Here is a 21,644-nt window from a genome sequence, read left to right as displayed (position 1 = left end):
CTATTCACACCATTCATTCCTCAATCATTAACGCAGATTAATGCACTGACAAGTCACATTTATCTAAATTAAAATGTTTGCTTGATGGCTTGCCCATTCTCTTCTCATCTGAAGAAATGAGCATCATTCTATTTAGACTAAATGATGGCAATGCCTTAAAAATGTGTTCCCTCCATAATGTATTCCTTTCAGACCGCTGCTTGCAAGCCTTTGTATTTCTCACTGCTCTCTAAGTGGACTTCAGTGAACATTCCTTGTTTATAAAAATATTGCACAATCAAAATACAATAAAAAACAAGCCATTCAAATGTATTTTAAATATACTACATACATTTGTTTTATTATATTGTATATTGGTTTTAAAAAAAAAACCTTTACACAAATACACAGTAAAAATAATTATGCTATAATTCATTCACTAAATTCATACAATAAATAGAGCTAAAATATACAATAAAAACAATTAAACATTAAACATGTAAAATGTGGACATATAACTTGTAAACATATACAATACATTATTGACGTGATTCCAAATAAAACAAAGTAATTCCAAGTTTAAAGTGCCACTAAAAGTTATAGTAATAATCATGTGTGGGCCCTTTTCGCCCAACAATTTCTAGCATGTTTTTTTTTTTTTTTAAATGCACTGAGGTTACATGTGAAAATTGGTGCTCACCACTTAGGCATCTGTACCACAATGTCTTCTCATCAATTATCTGCAGGTCCAGGTAAAGTTGACATAAAAATTGTGTGCGAATATCAGATGTGCCTTTACAAAATAAGAATAAGTGTTTCCAATGTTCTGTTGTGTCTGACATCTGGCATAAATGGCATACCCTTGTGTTTACTGGGATTGCCCTACTGAGTCCACACACAACTAAAGTGCTCAACTGATTTAATTGAGAACCCATTAAATTATGTCTGTCAAAAACATTTAGGGAGAGCTTTAAATATCATGGTAGAGTATCATAATGTCTAATAATTCTCCTATAGTCCCACAGTGAACTATATTGGTTCAGTTTATCCTACTGTTTCACACAGGCAGACTCTTTGACTTTGTTTCTTACTCCCTGTGGCTTCTATTTTAATTGCTCTGGGTTTGCTGTCTAGCTCTCATAAAAAGTCTGCACGCTCCTTGTACATGGTGTCTAAGTCATTCCGACTCAGAGAATCTTCACACAGGTTTAATATATCATGAAAAACCATAGGCTTCTTTAGGATTAAATTAGAATGTAGGGAATGGAGTCCCAATTCTGCCCTTATGACTACCATAGGCACGAAATTAGATACAGTGATTTTCCAGATACCTTCCATACAGTCCAGGTCCCTCTCTTTGGGAAGATCCAAAACCTCTAAACCGTATAGAAGAGCTGGCATGATTTTGTGTTTGTAGTAGTCACTAAGTGTTATTAAAGTTGTGACAATTCATGAGATCTTGTCAATTCTCACCAGACATGAGCCCTTCCCTGGGAGGCTAGGGAGGTGAGCCTCTACAAAACAATCCCCCGAGGGGTGGCAGTCAGTACGACCTCACAGGGAGAGATTCACCTCTTGGGAACAGGAACTCCCGATCCATCCAGAAAATCCCTATAACCTCTCTTGGGGAGGCAAGAATTGGACTTAACAATGAGTTGTTAAAAGAAAGTGGATGTCATCAAGGAGGGAAGGACTATAAGCACAAAAGAAAAAAAGATGAAAGGAGTATCATGATATGGATGAGAAATGTAAGGGAACTGTATGGTATGAAGTTGCAGCATTGTGTCTGATATGTAAATGCAAAAAAAGTAATAATCCAAATGGAGTGATGCTGTTAACATATATTAATGTATTCATACTTGCTTTGTTATGCTGGGAAGTCTAATTACTTAAAAGATGCATTTTCTAAAAACACTGTAAAAATCAGTGCCTAAAATTGTTAAATCCTAGAACCTAGAAAATGTCCTTGCAAGAGAGGGTTACATTGAAATAATTTGAGAAATGCAGAATTCAACCTGAATTAAAACAACTTCTGTTATCGCAAGGTGTGATTGGTTGCCCTGTTACATGAGAAAGTTGTTCGGATGAGGAACATTTTTACAGCATGTATTGCTGTGGGAAGAGAAATTAGAAATACATTTAGATAGACAAATATGTATTTGGCCCAATGGCTATTTTACTCAGAAGGAAGGATCTATCACATGACATTAAGGGCCTGATTCTGGAAATGTTTTCTTATGGGATTGCACCATTATAAAACACTTCCATGAACCAGGCCCCAAATGTTCCCAACATTGTGGGGTGCGAACGCAAAGACATTCTGATTAGATACATGTATAGATGCTTATGGGAAGTGTAGGCAGAAGGAAAAAAAGGTTAGAAAATGTTACTTCACAGTTCTCTAAAAGAAAAAAAGTAAAAGAAAAAAAGGAAGGAAGAGAAAAATAATGTTTTTGTTTGGTTCTGGGGCATGTTTGGGGCATGTTTGACTGCATTTTTCAATGAACGGAAATCTGAACACATTTCAGCTCAAAGAATGTAAGACAATGTTTGCCTCTGAACATTTTACAAGATACAAAGATTGCTGAGATCAGCCAGAAATTAACTTTGTGAATACAGCTGGATACAATCGAACTGCGAATGAGAGGTCATGTAAGTAGCAAAGCTCAAGATTGTATACATATTTCTGGCCGCCACGTGAGCATCAGCACAATCTTTATTCAACCTTCAACATGCCAAACAAAATCAGAACAATATGTTTTGAAAGTATTTAATTCAGTGCATCGGAGAATAATCATTAGTATTCTACACTGCAACTATTTCTGGGACGAGGGGTCGATTTGGAGTTGTGGGTCTCTGCTATGCACGGTAGTTTAAATTGCCTTGAAAAACTTAAACAAACATTTGATGTCTGATGTTTCTCTATGAATTTTTAGTGCAAAACTGTTCGTTCAACTATTTTAAAGCATTTAATTGTAATGCGAATGTTGATGGTTCAATGACCAGTTGTACTGCCATGGTGCAATGTTATTTTTTTAATTGTAATGAAGAATGTTTTATGAAGTGTGATTCACTGCTTTAATACTATATATTTTCATAAATACAGGTTTAGCTCTGAGATACAATTTGTATACCTAATCAGGTATTGATTTCAGTTTAAAAAAGTATTAAGGCTTTAGCAACTGGATTGAAAAAGAATAAACATGTATGTAGTGATACAATATGATTGTAATCACATGAACGTAAACTGTTATATTTTCAAAATCACTTCATGCAAATTAATTGATGCCTTTTTTACCTGGAACTCAACAAAGAGAAAAATGGAAATTTGGGAAACGTTAAACATATGCCCTGATGCTTTATGAAGCATGTATAATAAATACATTCATACAGAATAAATTACTTAATGAAGTTGTGTGCTGTTAACCTGTTTCTTTCAGGATTTTACATGTCTTGACTGGATGACATTTGTAAGAATATGTCTGCATTGTTCTTTCACTACAACAGGTACTAAGTACGAACACATACTTTTTAAAATTAGTTTTACTATTCCTGTAATTGTGAACACAGCAGGTTCAAAATGCTTATGTGGAATTTCCAAAAATTTAAATAAGGCTAACACATGGATAGTAGAATTTATATTGTACTAATTGGCATACATTAATTAATTATTTAGAATAGTGACTGGACATATTCCAGGAAAGGACAATGAAAATACAAAATTAATTTCAAAATTGGTTAGAAGATAATCAAGTTTTTTTCATCTTTCTATTTCTTTAATACTGTTAAGTTTTAAGAGGTTATTAACATGTTTACATTTTTCTAATGAGGGAAGATGCGAATAATCCAAATAAAAGAACGCATTTACTAAATCAATTGTAGAATTGTAATTGTTTTAATTGAGCATAATAACATTCATTCTTTTCCATCCTCCTCATATTTTTAATGTTTCATTGTTTTATTAATTCCATAATGGTTCAGATAACCAGTTCAGAGTTACACACATGTTTAGCAAGCATATGATTTGTGTTTGAGGAATGGCAGTTAAATAATATGTTTTTGTTGCAAGGATACCATTTAAAGTGACCTATTCAGATCTTTATGATCTCATACATTATTGAACAATTGTCTTCTGAATATTTTGAATTATCAGATTGCTAAACTTAGAACAATTACTTTATAAAACTCACAGTTGTAGATTTTTTGGGACCAGTCCAGTGCCCGCTCCAAGATACCAAGTGTATCATGGAGCCGTTTTTTGAGGATTTAGTGGTGAACCATAACAAATGAAGAGGAGAGATCAAGTAGAATGGAGAGCTGGAGAGTTAAAGTAAAGAGATCAGAGCAGTTCTTCACAGGTGTTCTGGAAAGCAGTTTTCATGCCTCTGGATGCTCGGAATATAGGTTGATGTTCGCCTAGGCAACCAACAAGCTCAGTCTGCTGGGTCAGCTGGAGAAAGACCAGCTTCTCCAAGATTTTCCCAAGAAAGGGGGTTATAGAAATGGGGTGGTTCTTAGCCAGACCCAAGGGGTCGGTGGAAGGTTTTTTCTGGAGGGAGCACACAAGAGAGTGCTTTAGAGAAGAGGGGAAAGACCCAGTAGCAAGAGTGATTTCATAAATCAGGAAACACAGGGACATCCAAGCCAATATTGTCTTCAATAGTTCTGGAAGAATAGGGCGAGTCCTGTTTGGAGGAGACCTTTATAGAGCAGACAACGCATTGTGATCTCATCAGATGTGATAGGAGAGAAGGAGGAGAGAAAGGCAGAGGGAGGATGGGAGGCTCTTGGTGGCAGGGGCTGGCGGAGGGGAAGGAGAAAAGGAAGAGAGTACTCAGCATGTCCTGAGTTTCTGCAGTGAAGTGTGTTGCCAATGCATTGCAGGGGCCCTGAGAGAGAAGAGGCGAGGATGAGAATGAGGAATGGTTGGTAGTTCCTTGTAGATTTTAAAGAGTTCAGCCAAGTTGTTGGATGCATCAGAGATGTGAGCCTGGATAAGGGCCCTTTTCTTGGAATGAATGGAAAGTCAGTATTGCCTTTGGAGAAGGCGACAGGCCAGTTTGTTGGATGGTGAGCCTGAGGTCTGCCACTTCCAATCCGCAGCTCTGCACTTGTGATTCAGGGCTGCAAATACAGAATCACACCAGGTGTTATGCTGAGTGGCATGTTTCAGGTGGATCCTCATGATTGAGGCAAGAATGTCAAGATTTTTAGAGATAGCAAGATGGAAGTTGCTGAGAGTGGAGTCAGAGGCAGAGTCTGCAGAAGGGGAGAGGAGGGATGAAGGTGATTTCAAAAGCAGCCGCTGACACTTGTTTCATGAGACGGATGACCGCAAATAAGGTTGACACAGCTGGGGGAGGTGCAGTCAGATGGCAGAGAGGACCCAGGTGAGAGGAGTGAGTCGCTTGACCAGGAGAGTTTTGTGGTGAGTGGAGCCGAGAGCAAAAGATGTGTGTGGAACAAGGCATTGAGTTTGGTTCCAGTCAAGTGGGTATAACCAGGGGGGACAAGGGGGAGGGAGAGTGAGGTGCAGAGGTGGTCCCAGAAGAGAGTAGATGCAATGGTTGAGGAGTCAAGGTGGATGTGGAAGTCAACCAGTAGAATATGTTTAGAGGTAAATGTTAGGAGAGAAGTGGAGGAATCAGCCCATTCTGAGAGGAACAAGGTGATAGAGCTGGGTGGCCTGTAGATAGTGGAAATGGTCAGGGAGGAAGTGGGAGAGATGACCAGCTTGCAGACCAGGCACTAAAAGGAGGAGTACGGCTGGGTGGGTATGAGGGAAGAAAAGACCCACTCAGGGAATATCAGGGCATCCCCACGGTCAGCAAGGTTAGGGCAAGGCTTGGAGGTGATCTTGTAGCCATCAGGGAGAAGGGAGTCAAAAGCATTGGCTGAACTGGCATTGTACCACGTCTCGGTAAGAACGAAAATATCAAGGTCAACCTCTGCAAGGAGAAGGCAGATGTTGCCAGAGTCTTTCATAGCAGAGTGAGAATTAAGCGTGGCTAGATGCAGTAGTTCACTGACTTTGAAGGCTTTATGATTTGGGGCACAGGGGTATGGTACACCAGTCGGAGAAGGGTTGGCAGAGAGAGAGGATGAAGGAATAGCAGGTTTAGCAAGCACAGGTCAAAGAGGAGGAGTTTGGGTTGAGGACCCAGAGCCATGATAGTGTCATTGAGATAGACATTAATGATACACCTAGATGATGAGAAGCCCGCCAAGAGTATTCCCCATCTAGTGCCACCATTAATGGGTGAGAGGAGAGACAGGAGAGATAGGATGAGGAGTCCAAAGATCTTCAGAGGGGACAGAAAAGAGGATATCAGTGAAAATCTGTCTGGAAGTTGCACTGATGTAGGTGTCTGCAATGGGTAGACTGGCGTTAGTGGTCAGGATGTCTTTTTTAAACTTTGTCCTTCCAGACTTCATGAGAGAGGGAGGGTAGTTGATAGTATAGCAGTTAGACTAGATAGGGGAGATGGTGAGTGTCATAGAGGTGGCAGAGATATAAGGATGGACGATAGAGGAGAGACTACACAGCACACACTCAATCCCACTTAGCCAAAAACGGGAGAAAACAGATGCAATAGAAACACACAATGACCAAAAAGTATGGACATGCAATGCAAAATGAGGGTGAAGCATTGTTAAAAACACATCAGGATTCAAATTTACCAAAAAGCACAGACATTAAATGCAAACGGTACGAGAACTTAAGAGGATGTAACAGGCACTTGACCATGCTAAAGCAGAGTGAGAGAAATATGAACACTGTATTTCACGGCTGGGATATCCGACAAGACTATCAAAGAAGGACAGCCATAAATCCTGCGCTAAAGAAAATTGAAAGGAAAGTAAATGTCCTGCAGCACGAGTAAGAACATGTGTGATGGTATGGGAAAATGTACTATTCAAGCTGACACACATCCTAAGATAAATCTTGTGATTTAGCAATAAGATATGTTGCAACAGAGGACTTTGGGGAGTCACAATGACATGAAGGTGCGAAAAAAGGAACTGTTTTCAAGCAATCCTGTAGGGATTGGAACGTTGAAAATAAGAGACAGTGGGCCTCATTACGAAGAAGACAGTAGAGGGTTAATGGTGCCGGTAGAGCTGCCGGCCCCGTTAACCCTCTACCGCTTCATTACGAGGTCTGCTTGCACGACCCGCTAAGGACGTCTGGTAAAACCAGGCGTCCTTAGAAGCACCTGTGAGCAGACCAGGATGCTAACAACGGGCCCGTCATTAATGGGCCCATTGTTAGTATCCTCCCCATTCCCATTGAACCCTATGGGGGCTCAAATGGGAATGGGAATGTACCGGGTCTGGGTTCCTTGAATGGGGAAATAGCGGGCCCTCCAAGTTTGGAATGGTCCGATATTTCCCCATTCCAGGAACCCAGACCCGGTACCCGGTATGGGGGTAGCCATGCCGCTTAAAGCGGCATGGCTACCTCCATACTCGCAATGAGGCCCAGTTTGTTCTTTTTCAAGGGCAGAGTGAAACCCAGATGAAAGACAATTATAATTTTAACCAAAGGATTTAATACGAAGGTGGTGAAGAATGTACTGTTCTAAAGGAAATGAGCACGTCAGTACACGTTGGCTAGACAGAAGCCGATACTGAATCTATTGTGCAAACCTCACGCTTTACTCTTAGTTGTTTCCTAAAGTGGTAGGAACCATTAGTTGTGTAAGATTTGGACAGAGGACTTGTAAATTTGGAATTGGTGTCCAACCTTAGCTTTTGTTTTGCTAGTTAGTGACCTTTCCTCATAGCGCTATGGCTAGTTAGGCATGTTTGTTATTTTTATTTGAATAAACATTTTTAACTATGATTCAATGTAATTTGAGTCTTTCTTCTGGTTCGCCACAGACCTAAACAAACATGGAGGATTCAAATAAATAAAAACACTTTGATGTTTCTTCCCATAGAATGGCAGTTCAGAAGCAGTTGCGTCAAGCACAACAGAACATGAGGGATGTTTTGTATTTAAGGGACATTCAATTCATACACACAAATTGTACCCATGAAATAGGTCAATTTCACATCACCCATCCTCAGCATTCAGCCATAAAGACTGGGGCACATAATGAAATTCAATAGGGATGCCCTTGCACCTTGGTATTATTTAAAGACTCCCCAGAGAATATCAAGACTGAATTACCATTTGAACATTAGAAATGTGTCATACGGAGGGTCAGACACCTGGAGAAGGGAGTCATTCTCCTGGCAAAAGAGACAAGATACCTTGAGAAAGGAGACATTCTCCAGGAACCCAATAGTGAAAACGTAACTATTGGCAATGAGGAATGTTGATGTGTGAACTGAAACTTTGACCCTTTGAATTGAACTGAGAACGGTACTGTCTGTTGACATTTCAACCTGGAACTTTGCTTTGTACCTTGCAATGGGCCTGAGACCTTGGGAAGAGAGGCATTCCCTCGGGTAAAGGTCAAACCTGCAGTTGGTTCTGTGATTCATTGTCCAGAAGAATGGGGTAATTCTTCTGGACCAAGAGGAGCCACTACTTCTTTAGTTTAGTTCTAGATCTAAAGGACAGAAGTAGGCTTTTGGACATAGGGTAGTGGACATTTTGATTTATACGGACATCCTGACCGAAACCTTAGCATTTTGGTTGAGGTAGGGAAACCCCCCTTTGGAGTTAGGGAGAGATAGGTTTTCACTTTATGTTCTGGTATAATAAATGTTCATGCCAGCAAACAGGCCACCTGTGTTTCAGTCTCCTCCTTCCAAATCCTTACACTATTAAGTTTTAACACATTAGCACCCTGAAAGGTACGCTGGCCGATCAGCTCTATCATAAACCCACATTCCAAGCAGCCAGAGCACCTCCTTCCCTTGCCCACTCCCCTATCACCCCTTAGCGCCCATGTATTTTCGAACACGGGTGCTAAGGGTGTTTAATTAATAATTAAAAAAAGAAAACATTTTCTGAAGACCTTTTCCTCATGGAAATCATCATAAGAAAATTGACTTGAGAAACTATGCCACAGCACCACAAATTACTTTTTTTTAAATTAAGCACCCTTAGCACCCTCACACGAAACTGGATGAGTGCTATTGGCCATATAGACTTCATATCCCAAGTAGTTTAAATTTTCCTTAAACTATATCTTAACATGTACTATGATTTCATGCTGAATATTACAAGGTGATCTCTTTAGAGAATGCGTTACTAAGGCATGACTAAGTGAAATATATGTCTAACATTAAGTCGTAAATTTAGTGGGTACAAGCTGAATGATATTTTAAATTTCCAATCTGAGTATTCCAGGAAATCTGGCATGACACATTTTCTTCCGTAAATGGACAAAAAAAAATAAAATAAAATAAAATGTCCTTGTGTACGATACACACATTAACCAATTATATAATGCAGGAATGGGCTGAGAATGTGCTGCCCACACACACTATAAGAATTATGAGTCTGACTGTGCGTTAAAAGGAGGTGGCAGGATAACTCTTCATTATAAAGATATGTGTCAGCAAGGGTGCCACCACTCTTACCATACCACCAGAATGCAGAGTTGGAGGTAAAGTGGAGGAAACATCTCCTGCTCTTGACTGGAGGTATTTCTTCAACTCTAACTCCTAAAGTTGAACTCCATGAATGGGGCTTCACTCCACCATTCTGCCACTCATAATCAGGCGATTCAACACCAAACTGAGTGGTGGGAAGAGTAAACGATATTGGTGGTGTGTCTGCATCAATTTTGCTGAACTCTTAATAAGGCCCACTGTCTAATACCATGAACTAATGAAGCAGCTGTGCAATGCCATGTTCATGAAGGCATTCAATTGTCAAGCTTTTGTCAAAACATTGGTCGTATAGAGCACCCATTTTCATTGACTTTGACTTACCTGTTCTGCTGCAGTCAGCATGTGCTTCATCACTGAAATCGCCACAGTCATTGTCACCATCACAAACCCAGTATCTTGGTATGCAACGGCCACTGGAGCATCGGAATTGATTATCAGTGCACGAGTGAGAACATCCTTCCTCGTCACTGCTGTCACCACAGTCATCATCTGCAACCAAAAAAAAAGAAATGCTTTGGTAATTAAAAATCTTGCAAAACCTTCAGAAAACACATCGTTAAAACGAATATACTTGTATGAATTTGAGGATTACAATATGGATGGCTATACACGCCATTTTAAATATGTCTCCATTGACATGGTAATCCACAAAACCAAATAATGATTGGTTTTTAAATCTGAAACTATGATGTCATTATTGGACCATAATGTGTTTAAAAACAATATCGAGATGGGTCAATGTGTGAAATACTTACCTCAGGGAAATGTTGGGATAAAAGGTAGCATAATAAATGATTTAAGCATGCATACTGTGCCATTATTCTCTTGTCACTGCCTGTTTGTAATACTTATGAAGACGAACATTTGGAACATAATAATTACAAGACGAAGAAGAAGAAGAAGAAGAAGAAGAAGAAGAAGAAGAAGAAGAAGAAGAAGAAGAAGAAGAAGAAGAAGAAGAAGAAGAAGAAGAAGAAGAAGAAGAAGAATGATACAAATACTGTCATGTAAAGCTGTGTTTTAAATATTTAAAGTGATCTTCCTTAGAGAACAATGAGTTTCATTCACCAGGCTTAATATTACAGGCTTCATGTTAGTTGAAATCTACAATACACATGGGTTAAGTCAGTGCCCACAATCATCCAAATGTCACCCTGTCACAATCACTGGTTAATGTCATCATCCAAGCGAGGGTGAGCGGGCACAACCTAATGTGGTCTGGGATAGTTGTAATATAGTAGAACTACTGTACAAAGTGAATGAGTGGCACTGTGCAACCCCAGCAGCACAACTGAGTAGAACAAGTCCACAGAACGATTGAAGTGGAAATTCCCGATTGCTACGTTCTCACAGGATAAGTGAAACAACAGAACTGTAGTAAATATTAAGAAAATACAAAGAAACTCAACAATCGGGGGATGCGAAAATTATTGTATTGATGAATACTAACCAAAAAAACTATTTTAGAACAGAGCTGTTGTTTTTCTGAATAGTATTCATTAGTACAATAATTTTTGAATCCGAAGATTGTTGAGTTTCTTTGTATTTTCTTAATAGTCACTGCAGACTGTTAAGTATGTTCTTAATAGTCACTGCAGTGCAAGTACGTCATCATCCCTCATTTATTAACGAAGGTAACTCATCTCTCCATCACAGTGAGCCATTCTCCTATTTCACGGTTTCATGCACAGTTCACAGCACTGCATTCACTGGCCATAATGCACATTCATTGATACAAGCCTCCCTTCTTTCTCCCAGTAACGCATTCCTTGACCCAATTGAATGATCACAGCTCCCCACTCACATCTCAGTCTAACTCGATCCAGGATCTCCAATTGATTTATCAGCCTGCCCTTTTCACTATTGGCACAGCCCTGTTTCGAACACTACAATTCATATTCAACCCTCACTGTATCCTGTTGTATTCACTGGTTACTATGTTTTATTTATTTATTTTACATTTTTAAAGCAATGACATTTGTAATGTGGACTGTATGTATGGCTGCTAGTATATACAGGTTATACTTGCCTGAATCACAATGCCATTTGCTGCTAATGCATCGTCCATTGTTGCATAGAAACTGTGTTAGAGGTTCACAGGTTGGGAGTTCTGTTAAGACAAAACAACATAATATAATGTAAAAATAATAATGAGAAGAAGAAGAACAACAAGAACAAGAACAAGAACAATGATACACATTCAAATTATATAGGCAGGCATAGTCCACACATTTCTGACTGCACTGGCAGATGGAAGTCAGAACAGTCACATACTTAGACAATGAGAAAGGACGAGTCGTCATGCGTTCAAGTGATTAATGCAAAGGAAACTGACTATTAACCACGAGCAAAGAACCTGCTGAACTATTTCAAAAGCGATTTTGCTGAAAGCGATCACACAGCATTAGTCATCACGTTGAGAAAAGTCGTTCGGTATTGTATTGCTGGGAGAACAAAATGTAGCACTTAAGAGCCATGCAGCTCAACTATTCTGCAGTAAATGCTTAACCACAGAGGGCAGCAGCGCGCTCTGTGGATCAGACGCGCTGCACAATTGTCAGGTTCAAAGGTGATGATATACTTGATCGTGTCCCATTAGTGTCTCGCTACTGTGAGGAACACAGCATGTCTTGTGACATTTAAGTATGCATCTGAGGCCTCTTTCTGTAATTATGTATTGACCCTTTAAGTGGGGCTTTATAAATTGGAGCCGCCTGTTTTTTTTTATTTTTTTTATTGGGATGTGAAAGTGAATCCGTTTTTTGATTATCTTTCAATTAGTTAAAATAAGTGATATTTAAAAGAAAATGAAAATTCCCTTCAACTAAATGAATCCCTTAATCTATCAAATCAAGAACAAACACAGAAAGTAGAGAAAGCAAACAGCAATACACCCCTGTTGCCACATTGCCCTTCACACATGACTTTTCAGCAAACCGTTCTCACCATTTCAAATTTGAAAGTACTAACTGCAAAGAAAACATCATATATGTATGTATGCATTCATATATTTTTTGTTGGAAAGGCACTTTCAGTGTATTGTGCAGTCACATTTTGCATTTAGGGAGCAGTAAAAAGTTATGAATTGTGAGTCTAATTTTGAATACGTGTGATGGCTGCACAGGCTCTGGCTCATGTGACAAATCCAGGCAATTTGTACCTTCTCCCCAGAGAAGAGTCACCCCCTTTGAGACAAGGGAGGTGAGGCTGTTATGCAAGATCTTCCCTACAGGTCTGGGCGAGTGGGACCTCACTGGGAATGATTCCCCTGCTGTGGACACATACTCCCATTCCAGAACAGAACTCTCAGTCCAAACCGCCTGTTCTGCATACATGGATCTGGAAAATACTTGAATATCTCCTGCAAAGGCTATATTGCACACAGCTGTTCTTCTTTAGCTGGCTACAGGCAATGATGAACACAGCTTGGATGCCATACCCAATACCCGGCAAAGACAGACACAGTTCTATTTATTCCTGCGATGTGTATAGGAGAGGAAACTCCTACGGAGGAACAGGAACCACTACGCAGAGTTGAGGCTCTACATTTTTGGTGTCCTGGAGGGGCGGAGCCATGCTAGGCCATGGTACCAGTGGCATTGAGGAGGGCGAGCAAGCGGTGAGCCGAATGCCTGAGAGTTGGTGTTCTACCCGACTGAGGAACCAAGGATGGAAAGGGAGCAGAAAGGGGAAGACCTGTGTCTCATCTGGTGGCACAAATACGAACGGACATTGGTGGGCCGGTAGGCTGGTAACGGATGCCAAGACCAGAACGAATGGGGAAGTATGAGTCCCCGATCTCCACATGTGTCATACAGTAGCTACAGCAACATGCAACCGTGGGAAAAGATCCTATTTAAGGGAGACCGATAAAAACACAAACTATTTGGGAAAGCTATCAATGTTATGGGAGCCTGAGAAACCCAAGCATGCAAATATCCTGTGCCAGGGAGATTGAGAAAGAGATATGAACACTTTGATTTAAGACTGAGAAAGCAACAGAAAGTACAGAATGCCAATAAAACTAGGTGGGATGCCACCCTCTCTAAAACAAATTGCATAAAGGAATATAACATTGGCAAGGACCACAGGACTTTGGGAATAAACACGCCTCAAGGGAGGAAGTAGCCTTTTCTTTTGGTTGTTCACAGGAAATCCTGGAGGAATAGACTTTTTCTAAAGTGGTAAGTGGTATAGGATTCGGACCGAAGAACTATATTTTAAGTCTTTAAAGCACACCCTAAGCTTTTGCTTTGTTAGGCAGGGAACCTCCTTCATAGTGGTAAACGTCTTGAGAATGACCTCTTAGCGTTCACCAAATTCAATGTTTCTTTATTGACATGACTATTGAAGCTGTGGGGAAACTAATTGTTTAGTTCAGCTTCTCCTTTGAGAAATCAGGAGAATCGAGACAAGATCACATTTGAATGATCAATTTCTGATAAATTAAAAAAGAACATCATAATGGTAGTTTTAAGGACCATGAAAACACATTGCTGCCGTGTTTAGGTATACACCCCAAAAATGCTTGATGCTTTTTTGATCATTTTGCACTTCCTCCCATTCATATGTCAACATTGCCAATGTTTAACAGTGGAAATGAACAATCACTAATGTTAAAGTGAAGACCCTTAATGTTGAATTTTAAGTATTTGGGCCAGATTTACAAAGTGTTTTTTCCATGGGATGGAATCTATATTTATTGTACATTTTGCTTCAACATCCATGTCTGAATCACTTTAAAATCATGACTGACCTCCTTTTTTGACAGTCACAAATATTCAGGTTCAGATTGCTGGCCTATCATTGAAATCTGGTATTATGTGAGCAGGAGCAAGCGATGCAAATAAAGCCCATTATTTGCATAGATTTAAATCTGTTCAACATGGTCACAAGGCAGTCTGCAAAATCATCAACAAGTTGAAGAACTCTGCAGCCTGTTGGACACCCCCAAAACCAATGCAGGAATTCTATCACCACTGACACACACTTCAGAAAAGAAATGTAACAAATCTTGCACCACTCGGATGGGAAAATACCAACAACACATTACATAAATAGGGAAACACTACAAACCGAATCTTTCACACAATCACTAATTGCTATCAGTCCATTCTCCAGAGTAAATTTCAAAACCCAACAGGCACTCGGAAAGATATGTCCCCCAACAATCGTCAAACTATTATTAAGCACCCTGGACCAGCACACGTTTTCCTGCTCTACTCCACAGACATAGGGCACAATCACATCTTTTAAAAGACTTTGTAAAACCAACCCTGTATTGAACCTACAGGCAATATATATGGCCTAACAAATCACTGTCAAATCTCCAACACACCCTTTATCAGCAAAACCCTTGAGAAATTAATTTACCAACATTGCAAGATTATGTTGAAATCAACAATCTCCTCCTCGAATTATAACATGAATTCAGGCAAATGGGAGGAACAAAATGAACACTTTACTCAGTATAGTTATTCCAAAGAAAAACATGAGTCAAGACTGTCACAGTTTACTCATCCCACTTTGGCCTCATTGGTCACTGTCAGCCGTGATATATTACCAAAAAACACTCAATATTTTTTGTCAATGTTTCCTGACATAGAAAATGGAAGCAACAGTTACGACTCCTTTCAGATCACTACCATGCAACCTGACATGCAGAGTACCAACAGGCAGCAAACTTTCATCTCTTCTTTCCAACATATATATGACCCCCCTCCCACCTCTCAGATGTCATCATCAACACAAGCTTTGGTTGATTTAATACAGTAGTCATCATGCACATTTTTTAAAAATGACCCAACAGACACACTGGACCTCAACACGTGTTTCCGCATATCCAAATAATCATACGCTCAACGCTACCGAAACTGAACTTATTATCTACGATGCACGATCACCTACCACACTCCCATCCCCCTGGCCAGGTGTAATTGACCCTTCCCTGTTGTCAGCTTCGACTGTGAGTAACCTCATAATCAAAGTGGGCAGCAACTTTACAAGGCTACCACAGGTGATAGCAGTTGTTTCTTACAACTCAACACATTATGGCACATCATGCCCTGACTGACCTTCAGGTACAGTACTATTGCTGTTATCTCACTGGTACTATCAACGTATGACTCTATCAACTTCCTTTACCTCAGACTCCAAGAATATTTACTCAATGGACAAGGGAGAGTCCAAAAGGTTGGGGAGATGCAACCACCTCACTACAACCCCCCACACATATGTCACCCAATCAAAAAAGGGATCCACTTAAAAACTCATAATTCTCTTTGCCAACCACAGTATGGGGCTACAATCCATCAAAATTACACAATTACACTAAAATGGAGAAAACTCCTATCTAGAATGGCACACTAGTAAGGGTACCACACTTCATTTGGAAACCAGCACAGCAGGTAAAGCTTCTCCCACCGAGTTGCTAAACTTTGGAATTCTATACAGGAAGACACGTGCACAAAATAAGGGCACCTAACAATCAGAACACATCAAAAAACATGGCTATCAATGAACTCCAGCAATAGACCAGTCCTAGAGAGACACATACTATCACAGAACAGGTTCACTTGAATGTCACATAACTGAAAATAGACCAAACAAATACTACAAACATCTAAAAATTGCCTGAATCACATGCCTTGGTGGCACATACTACCTCACGGCCAAAGGGCGCTCAATGTCTCTCCCACTTTGAAACACATTGTGTATAGGCGCTATATTAATAAACTATCATATCATATATCATATCATATCATATCACTAACTTTATCCATTGTTTGTCAAACCTACTCTCTCCACACATAGGTGACCCCTTTCTAAAATGTCCGTCTACAGTACAATGTATGCACAAATCACCCGCAAATGACACTCACAGATATTGTCACTACCCCATAAAAACCAAGCAATCTCCATTCTTGTCCTACTACACTACCCCAAAACACTTGATCATTTCAGATCTTAGGCTCATGCCTGTGTATAATATATCCCAAAGTGCCCCTGCAAAACACATAGAAGAATACAGCGCAGAGGATTTGGTGATGTAGAGCCTGCAGCCATCAGTACCAAAGTGCATTTGCACCCTGAAAAGGGGTGCTAGCCAATCAGGAAAGGCAGAACACAGGCTATATCGTCTGGCACATATCCGCTTTCGGAGCAGACTGGGTGTTGCGAGCCAGCGGCAACTTCTCTTCCCCACTCCCCCTTCCCCTCCATGCCCCCCTCACCGCTAGGCACTCATATAGTTTCCTACACCGGTGCTAAGAGTGTGTAATAAACCTTTTTTTTAAAAAAAAGAAACATGCTTTGTTAACTTATTTTGGCTTCAATTTGAAGAAGTGTGATTTCGTTATGACCCCTGGTTCAGATTGTCCTTTTTGAATGGCTGTGAAATGAACTAAATGACTTAATTTTATAGCCAATGCTTGGATGAAAGACATGATTGCCTTCTCCTTTCAGTATGCATTTGAGGGAATTTAATACATTTCTATTGTAGGTTGAGTATTAGGAGGGGATCATTCCTCAGCCCTTCCTGAACATGCAGGATGGCAATAGTACTGGGATGAGAAAGAGTAGAACTTAATTTATCAGGACTAAAGGTAAAACATCTCGTAATTACCCCTTATATTTCTTCCACATCACACTCCTTGGCAATCTGAAAGCAGAACACCAGATATGTCCTATAATTGAAACAGACAGGCATATCTGTACATAAAACAAAGTGATTTATTTGCAGAATGTAAACTTAGTCTTCATGCAATAGAGGATGGTAATGACATTAGTGAGGGAGGGACATTTGGCAGTCACACATATGAACTTCAGGGGAACTTAATAAAAGGCTGACCATGATGCCAACCGTCTCAGCACATGTACGCCTGATAGCAACGGGAGATGTGAGTTCTTACCCACCTAATTAGAGTAGCATTGGTAAGGCTTCTTGCTCAGAGTGTCAGGGCCAACGGATGCACAAATCACATCTGCCAGATGGGTAGGGTCTGTGTATTTCAGGTGAATTCTTACACCTCTACCTGCATCTCAAGGCTATGAGACAGGGATCACTTGTGTCTCCATTTCTAAACTCATGGTACTTAGGACAAGATTTTGAGGCAAATAACCAATTTAGGTTGGAAAAACTGGGATATCAAATGATTAGACCCTCTGGGACAAACATCAAGCACTAGGGGTGCCAAATGAGGACATCATTTTCCCCAACCTCCTAGGTGAAGCAATGGCCACTAAAAGGAGACATTTAAAGGTCACAACATACAAAGGGAAATTCTCCATATATATATTTTTTAATTGCACTTTAAGGAAGTAGACGTCAGTGGATTGAGTACCTGGATAGGAACCTTTCACTTACGTCCCTGGTCTATGTCCCATTGTATCCGCACCCTCTAACTATAACCAATGTTTATCAAACCCTCCCTCTCCTCAACTAAGTGACCCCTTTCTAAAATAGCACAATGCACTATGTTAGGACAATTCTATTAGCTTACCTTGAGAATAATGCCTTGGCAATTTGTAAAGGTTGTATTACAAGTAATTTCACCTTAGAATGAACATCCCTGTTTTACAAAAAAATAAAAATATAAATGGGGAAGGAAGACTTAAAGGACAGGTATTTCAATCCCCTTATGGTGACATTGGATATGTTATCAATCAAAGTGACAGGGACCTATTGGAATCTGAAGGTAACATGGCTGCTAGTTGTGTCATCAAATAGGAGGTTGTCCCACCCATGTCAACATCATGATGCAAGAATTGAAGGACCTTGACTGGTACACAAGTGAGAGAGTATTGGATGGATTTAACACACCAATTTGCAAATGATTACCATATAATATGTAAAATCCTATGTCACCCTATTTTGTGAGAAGCCATTGCTGGAGAAAGATACCTTTGATCATTTAATAATCTATCAAGAGCCATGTCATCAAGTGTATGTTTAATTTTTTCTTGAGAGAGAGAAGGTTGGCCAACTGAGGGGAGGGACTTGCAGTGGAAGAGTCAGGACATCAAAAGAGTGGTGAAGAAGTGATGGGTACCATACTTTCCTGGGACATCTGTGGATTACCCTTGCTCAGTCCTGCCTGATTCAGTGGGGTGGAGGCTAATTACTTATAAATGCACTGGGGCAATGTGTACAGGTAAGTTAGTGGCCAGGCTATTGAGATGCATCATCCCATATTGTTAAGAATTGCCTGGTTTGGGAGGAGAACATGGAGAGCAGAGTATTCGTTTAGAGCACAATTATTTCCATGGTTGGGTGAACAAAAGCATCTTCAAACCAATTATAATGCTGTTAACACTGATGAAGAATTCACTCTCAAGTTCAGTATTCCTTTGATGCCACTGAACTTTGAGGAGACATAATGGTATACTTGGTGGCTCATCAGTGGTCTCTGATAGTACCTGGCCCAGGCTAGCAAAAATAACATTGAAGTGCAGTCCCCCTGGATCACGAGCTATGAGTGTTTTCTAGTCCTGTTTTGGTATGCGGGAGATATGACAAATTGAGGGAATTTGTCCCTTCTTCCCAAAGGGGAGCCTGCCCTGCGAGTCAAGAGGCATGAGCCTGCTCCTCAATACCCTTCCTTGGAGTAGAGGCAAGTGGGAACTCACCAGGAGAGACTCCCCTCTGGGCACAAGGACCCTTTTCTGTGAGGCACTACCTCAAGCTATATATATGATGGCCAACGTGGGATGTTTTAAAATGCTATAAATCATAAAGTATCAGAACTGGGATAAGAACTGGGATGAAAATGGGTATCATGAACTTATGCAAAAGGATAACGTTCCTTTAATTCAGAATGCTCCATTCACTGGGAAAAGGAGTCTGAGTCCAGAAGAAGTAGAATGAGAAGAAATCGTAGAGAGAGACGATAGCATCCGAAAGCTGGAGAAGGCCTCACGCTACGTAACACCTGGAGATGATGGGAACCAGAAAGCCCAGACTTTTGGTGGATCAACAGCATGAGAATGCCGCAAAGTAGAAGCCCAGTAAGATGTGGTGGTGAGACCACGGAGGGAAGTGTGTGTTGGACAGCTGATCCACACAACATCAACAATACCACTGATAGAGGAAGGCCATGGTGTGTGCAAGTGAGCACCAAACACCATAACGAAACAGAAGAACACGAGAAGATGGACACCAGAGAAGACAAGGCATCAGTGGATGAAGAGCAGAGAGAGAGCTCTCAAGGAAGAGGCCTCCCAACTATGTTCCCCTTCATGAACAAAGGTAACAGGGAGAACTGGCAACTTGGGAGGATTCAAGGGAATCATTATATCATGCAGTTTACTATTCATAGTAGAAGCTACAAAATTATGTTGACTTTCAAACAAAGAAGCTACACATGTTGTGAATCATAAGAAAGGATTGTTGAAAAGCTGAACGGTGTGAGAGGAGAAAACCAATGCCTAAAAATACCCTTGTAAAAGGGGGAAATAACATGTCATTCTCTACAAGACAATCATAATAATATAAAGAAACTTGGTGATTGATCAGACACAAAGCCAAATTGACCAAAATAAGTGGAACTCTCAGTTCCCAAGAGAGAAAGAATATTAAAGTAAGACTGCTTGACAAGAATGCACTGAGGTCCAGGGCCAAGAACATAGAGCTAATAAGGAAACCCCAAAGGGAGCTCCAGACACAAGGGAACCTCAGACTTCAGAGACAGACACGTCACAAGAGACTGTATTGGGACTGGATATTAAAGACTGGTACTAGAGGTACCCTCAGGACAAGGGAGTCATCCTCCTGACCTAAGTTACGTTTCATAACTGGTAGGATCAGTTTGGTTTGTTTTTGGACAGCAGACGTATTACTTTGGGACACTCACGACTGACAACCAAGCACTTTAGTTAGTACCATGGGTAGGGACCAGCCAAGCTAGACCTTATAGTGTTACTTTAATAAAGGATCATACATCATGCGATTTGAGAGATTGTGTCTTCTTCTGACACGACACAGAGGAGAGTCTCATCTAGATTTACCAATGTCTTCCTTCTGCGGTGATAACTGTGCCTACTGCTGTTGTTCAAATACAGGTGCACAGCCATCCCACGGGAGAGGAGGTACTTCCTGAGAATGATCATCTAGCATGGTATCAGGGCCCCAAAAAGTGACAGAAAGACTATGTGTCACTGGTACAGTAGCATAGCTCAGGAGTGTAGGTTTTGCTTATACATTTTATATAACATAGGCAGCGATAGCACTTTGCTTTTATGTCAAGCAATGGGACACCTAGCAGACCACTGCTCACATGCACTGCACTCCAGAGGGAATGTGCAGCATTTTTTTTGTATATAACACATTGCTTCACGCTCAAACACGACCCACAACATACTGCATTACACTATATTCTTCACCCCTCATTTGCACAAGATAGCAGAAAAGACCTGGAGCATGATACTGCATACCTGCATACATCACACATCAAAGGGAACACACAGCACCTTGAGTTTCACGCATGCCTGCAGTCCAGCACATGACACCAGATTAAAAGCCGTACAGTGAAACAAGTACCTTCTCATTATCTAGCACAACCAATTAACAGGTATACACATAACTCACCACTTTTTCCTTTTTGCATAACACTACAGCTCTCTTTTTTTTTATTTTTTTTACGTAATGAGCATGTGCATTTTTTATAGGTTTAGAACACATAGTGTGAAGAATGTGACAATATATTATTAGTTCTCATGTTTGTAGGGATGTTTGTAGGGATGCAAGATCTTGTGAACAAAAGCTCGTCCATTTTTTGAAAAGGCCTCAAGTAGAGGCACTAAGGCCATAGTCGTCAGAAGGAAGCACAGTACTGAATATTGTCTCACCACACAAATAGACTGAGTCCAAGGGTAGGCAAAGTGTGAGGTATTTGTGAGCTCTTTAGTGAAAGGGAAGCATTTCCCATGGGATGAATGCCTGGCCCGAGCAACAAGTACTGACTGCCTCATCAGATTGAAAAAAAATACATAATAGTTGTGAAGGTTGTAGCAAGTATTCTCAGGAAGCCACAATAAGAACTATCCTGAATATTATAGGGGAATTAGCAGAAGTTATGGTCTAGGAACAGTGTTCA

At 40.4% G+C, this 21,644-nt stretch overlaps 1 protein-coding gene across 3 annotated transcripts in view; it reads right to left on the bottom strand.

Moving 5' to 3' along the window:
- LRP1B (LDL receptor related protein 1B) overlaps window positions 1-21,644 on the bottom strand; it is a 4,835,697-nt gene that overhangs the window by 2,217,960 nt on the left and 2,596,093 nt on the right. For all 3 annotated transcript variants that reach the window (XM_069616528.1, XM_069616527.1, XM_069616526.1), the window contains exons 19-20: window positions 11,582-11,662; window positions 9,874-10,041 (exon numbers count right to left, since the gene is read on the bottom strand). In XM_069616528.1, coding sequence (XP_069472629.1) covers window positions 9,874-10,041; window positions 11,582-11,662 — 249 coding nt within the window. The remainder of the gene's footprint in view (window positions 1-9,873; window positions 10,042-11,581; window positions 11,663-21,644) is intronic.

The sequence above is a fragment of the Ambystoma mexicanum genome, chromosome 9 (assembly GCF_040938575.1).
Source record: "Ambystoma mexicanum isolate Mex_15411 chromosome 9, UKY_AmexF1_1, whole genome shotgun sequence".
Classification (NCBI taxonomy): domain Eukaryota; kingdom Metazoa; phylum Chordata; class Amphibia; order Caudata; family Ambystomatidae; genus Ambystoma; species Ambystoma mexicanum.
Note: the sequence above shows the minus strand (reverse complement) of the source record. Positions and strands in the feature narration are given on the sequence as shown.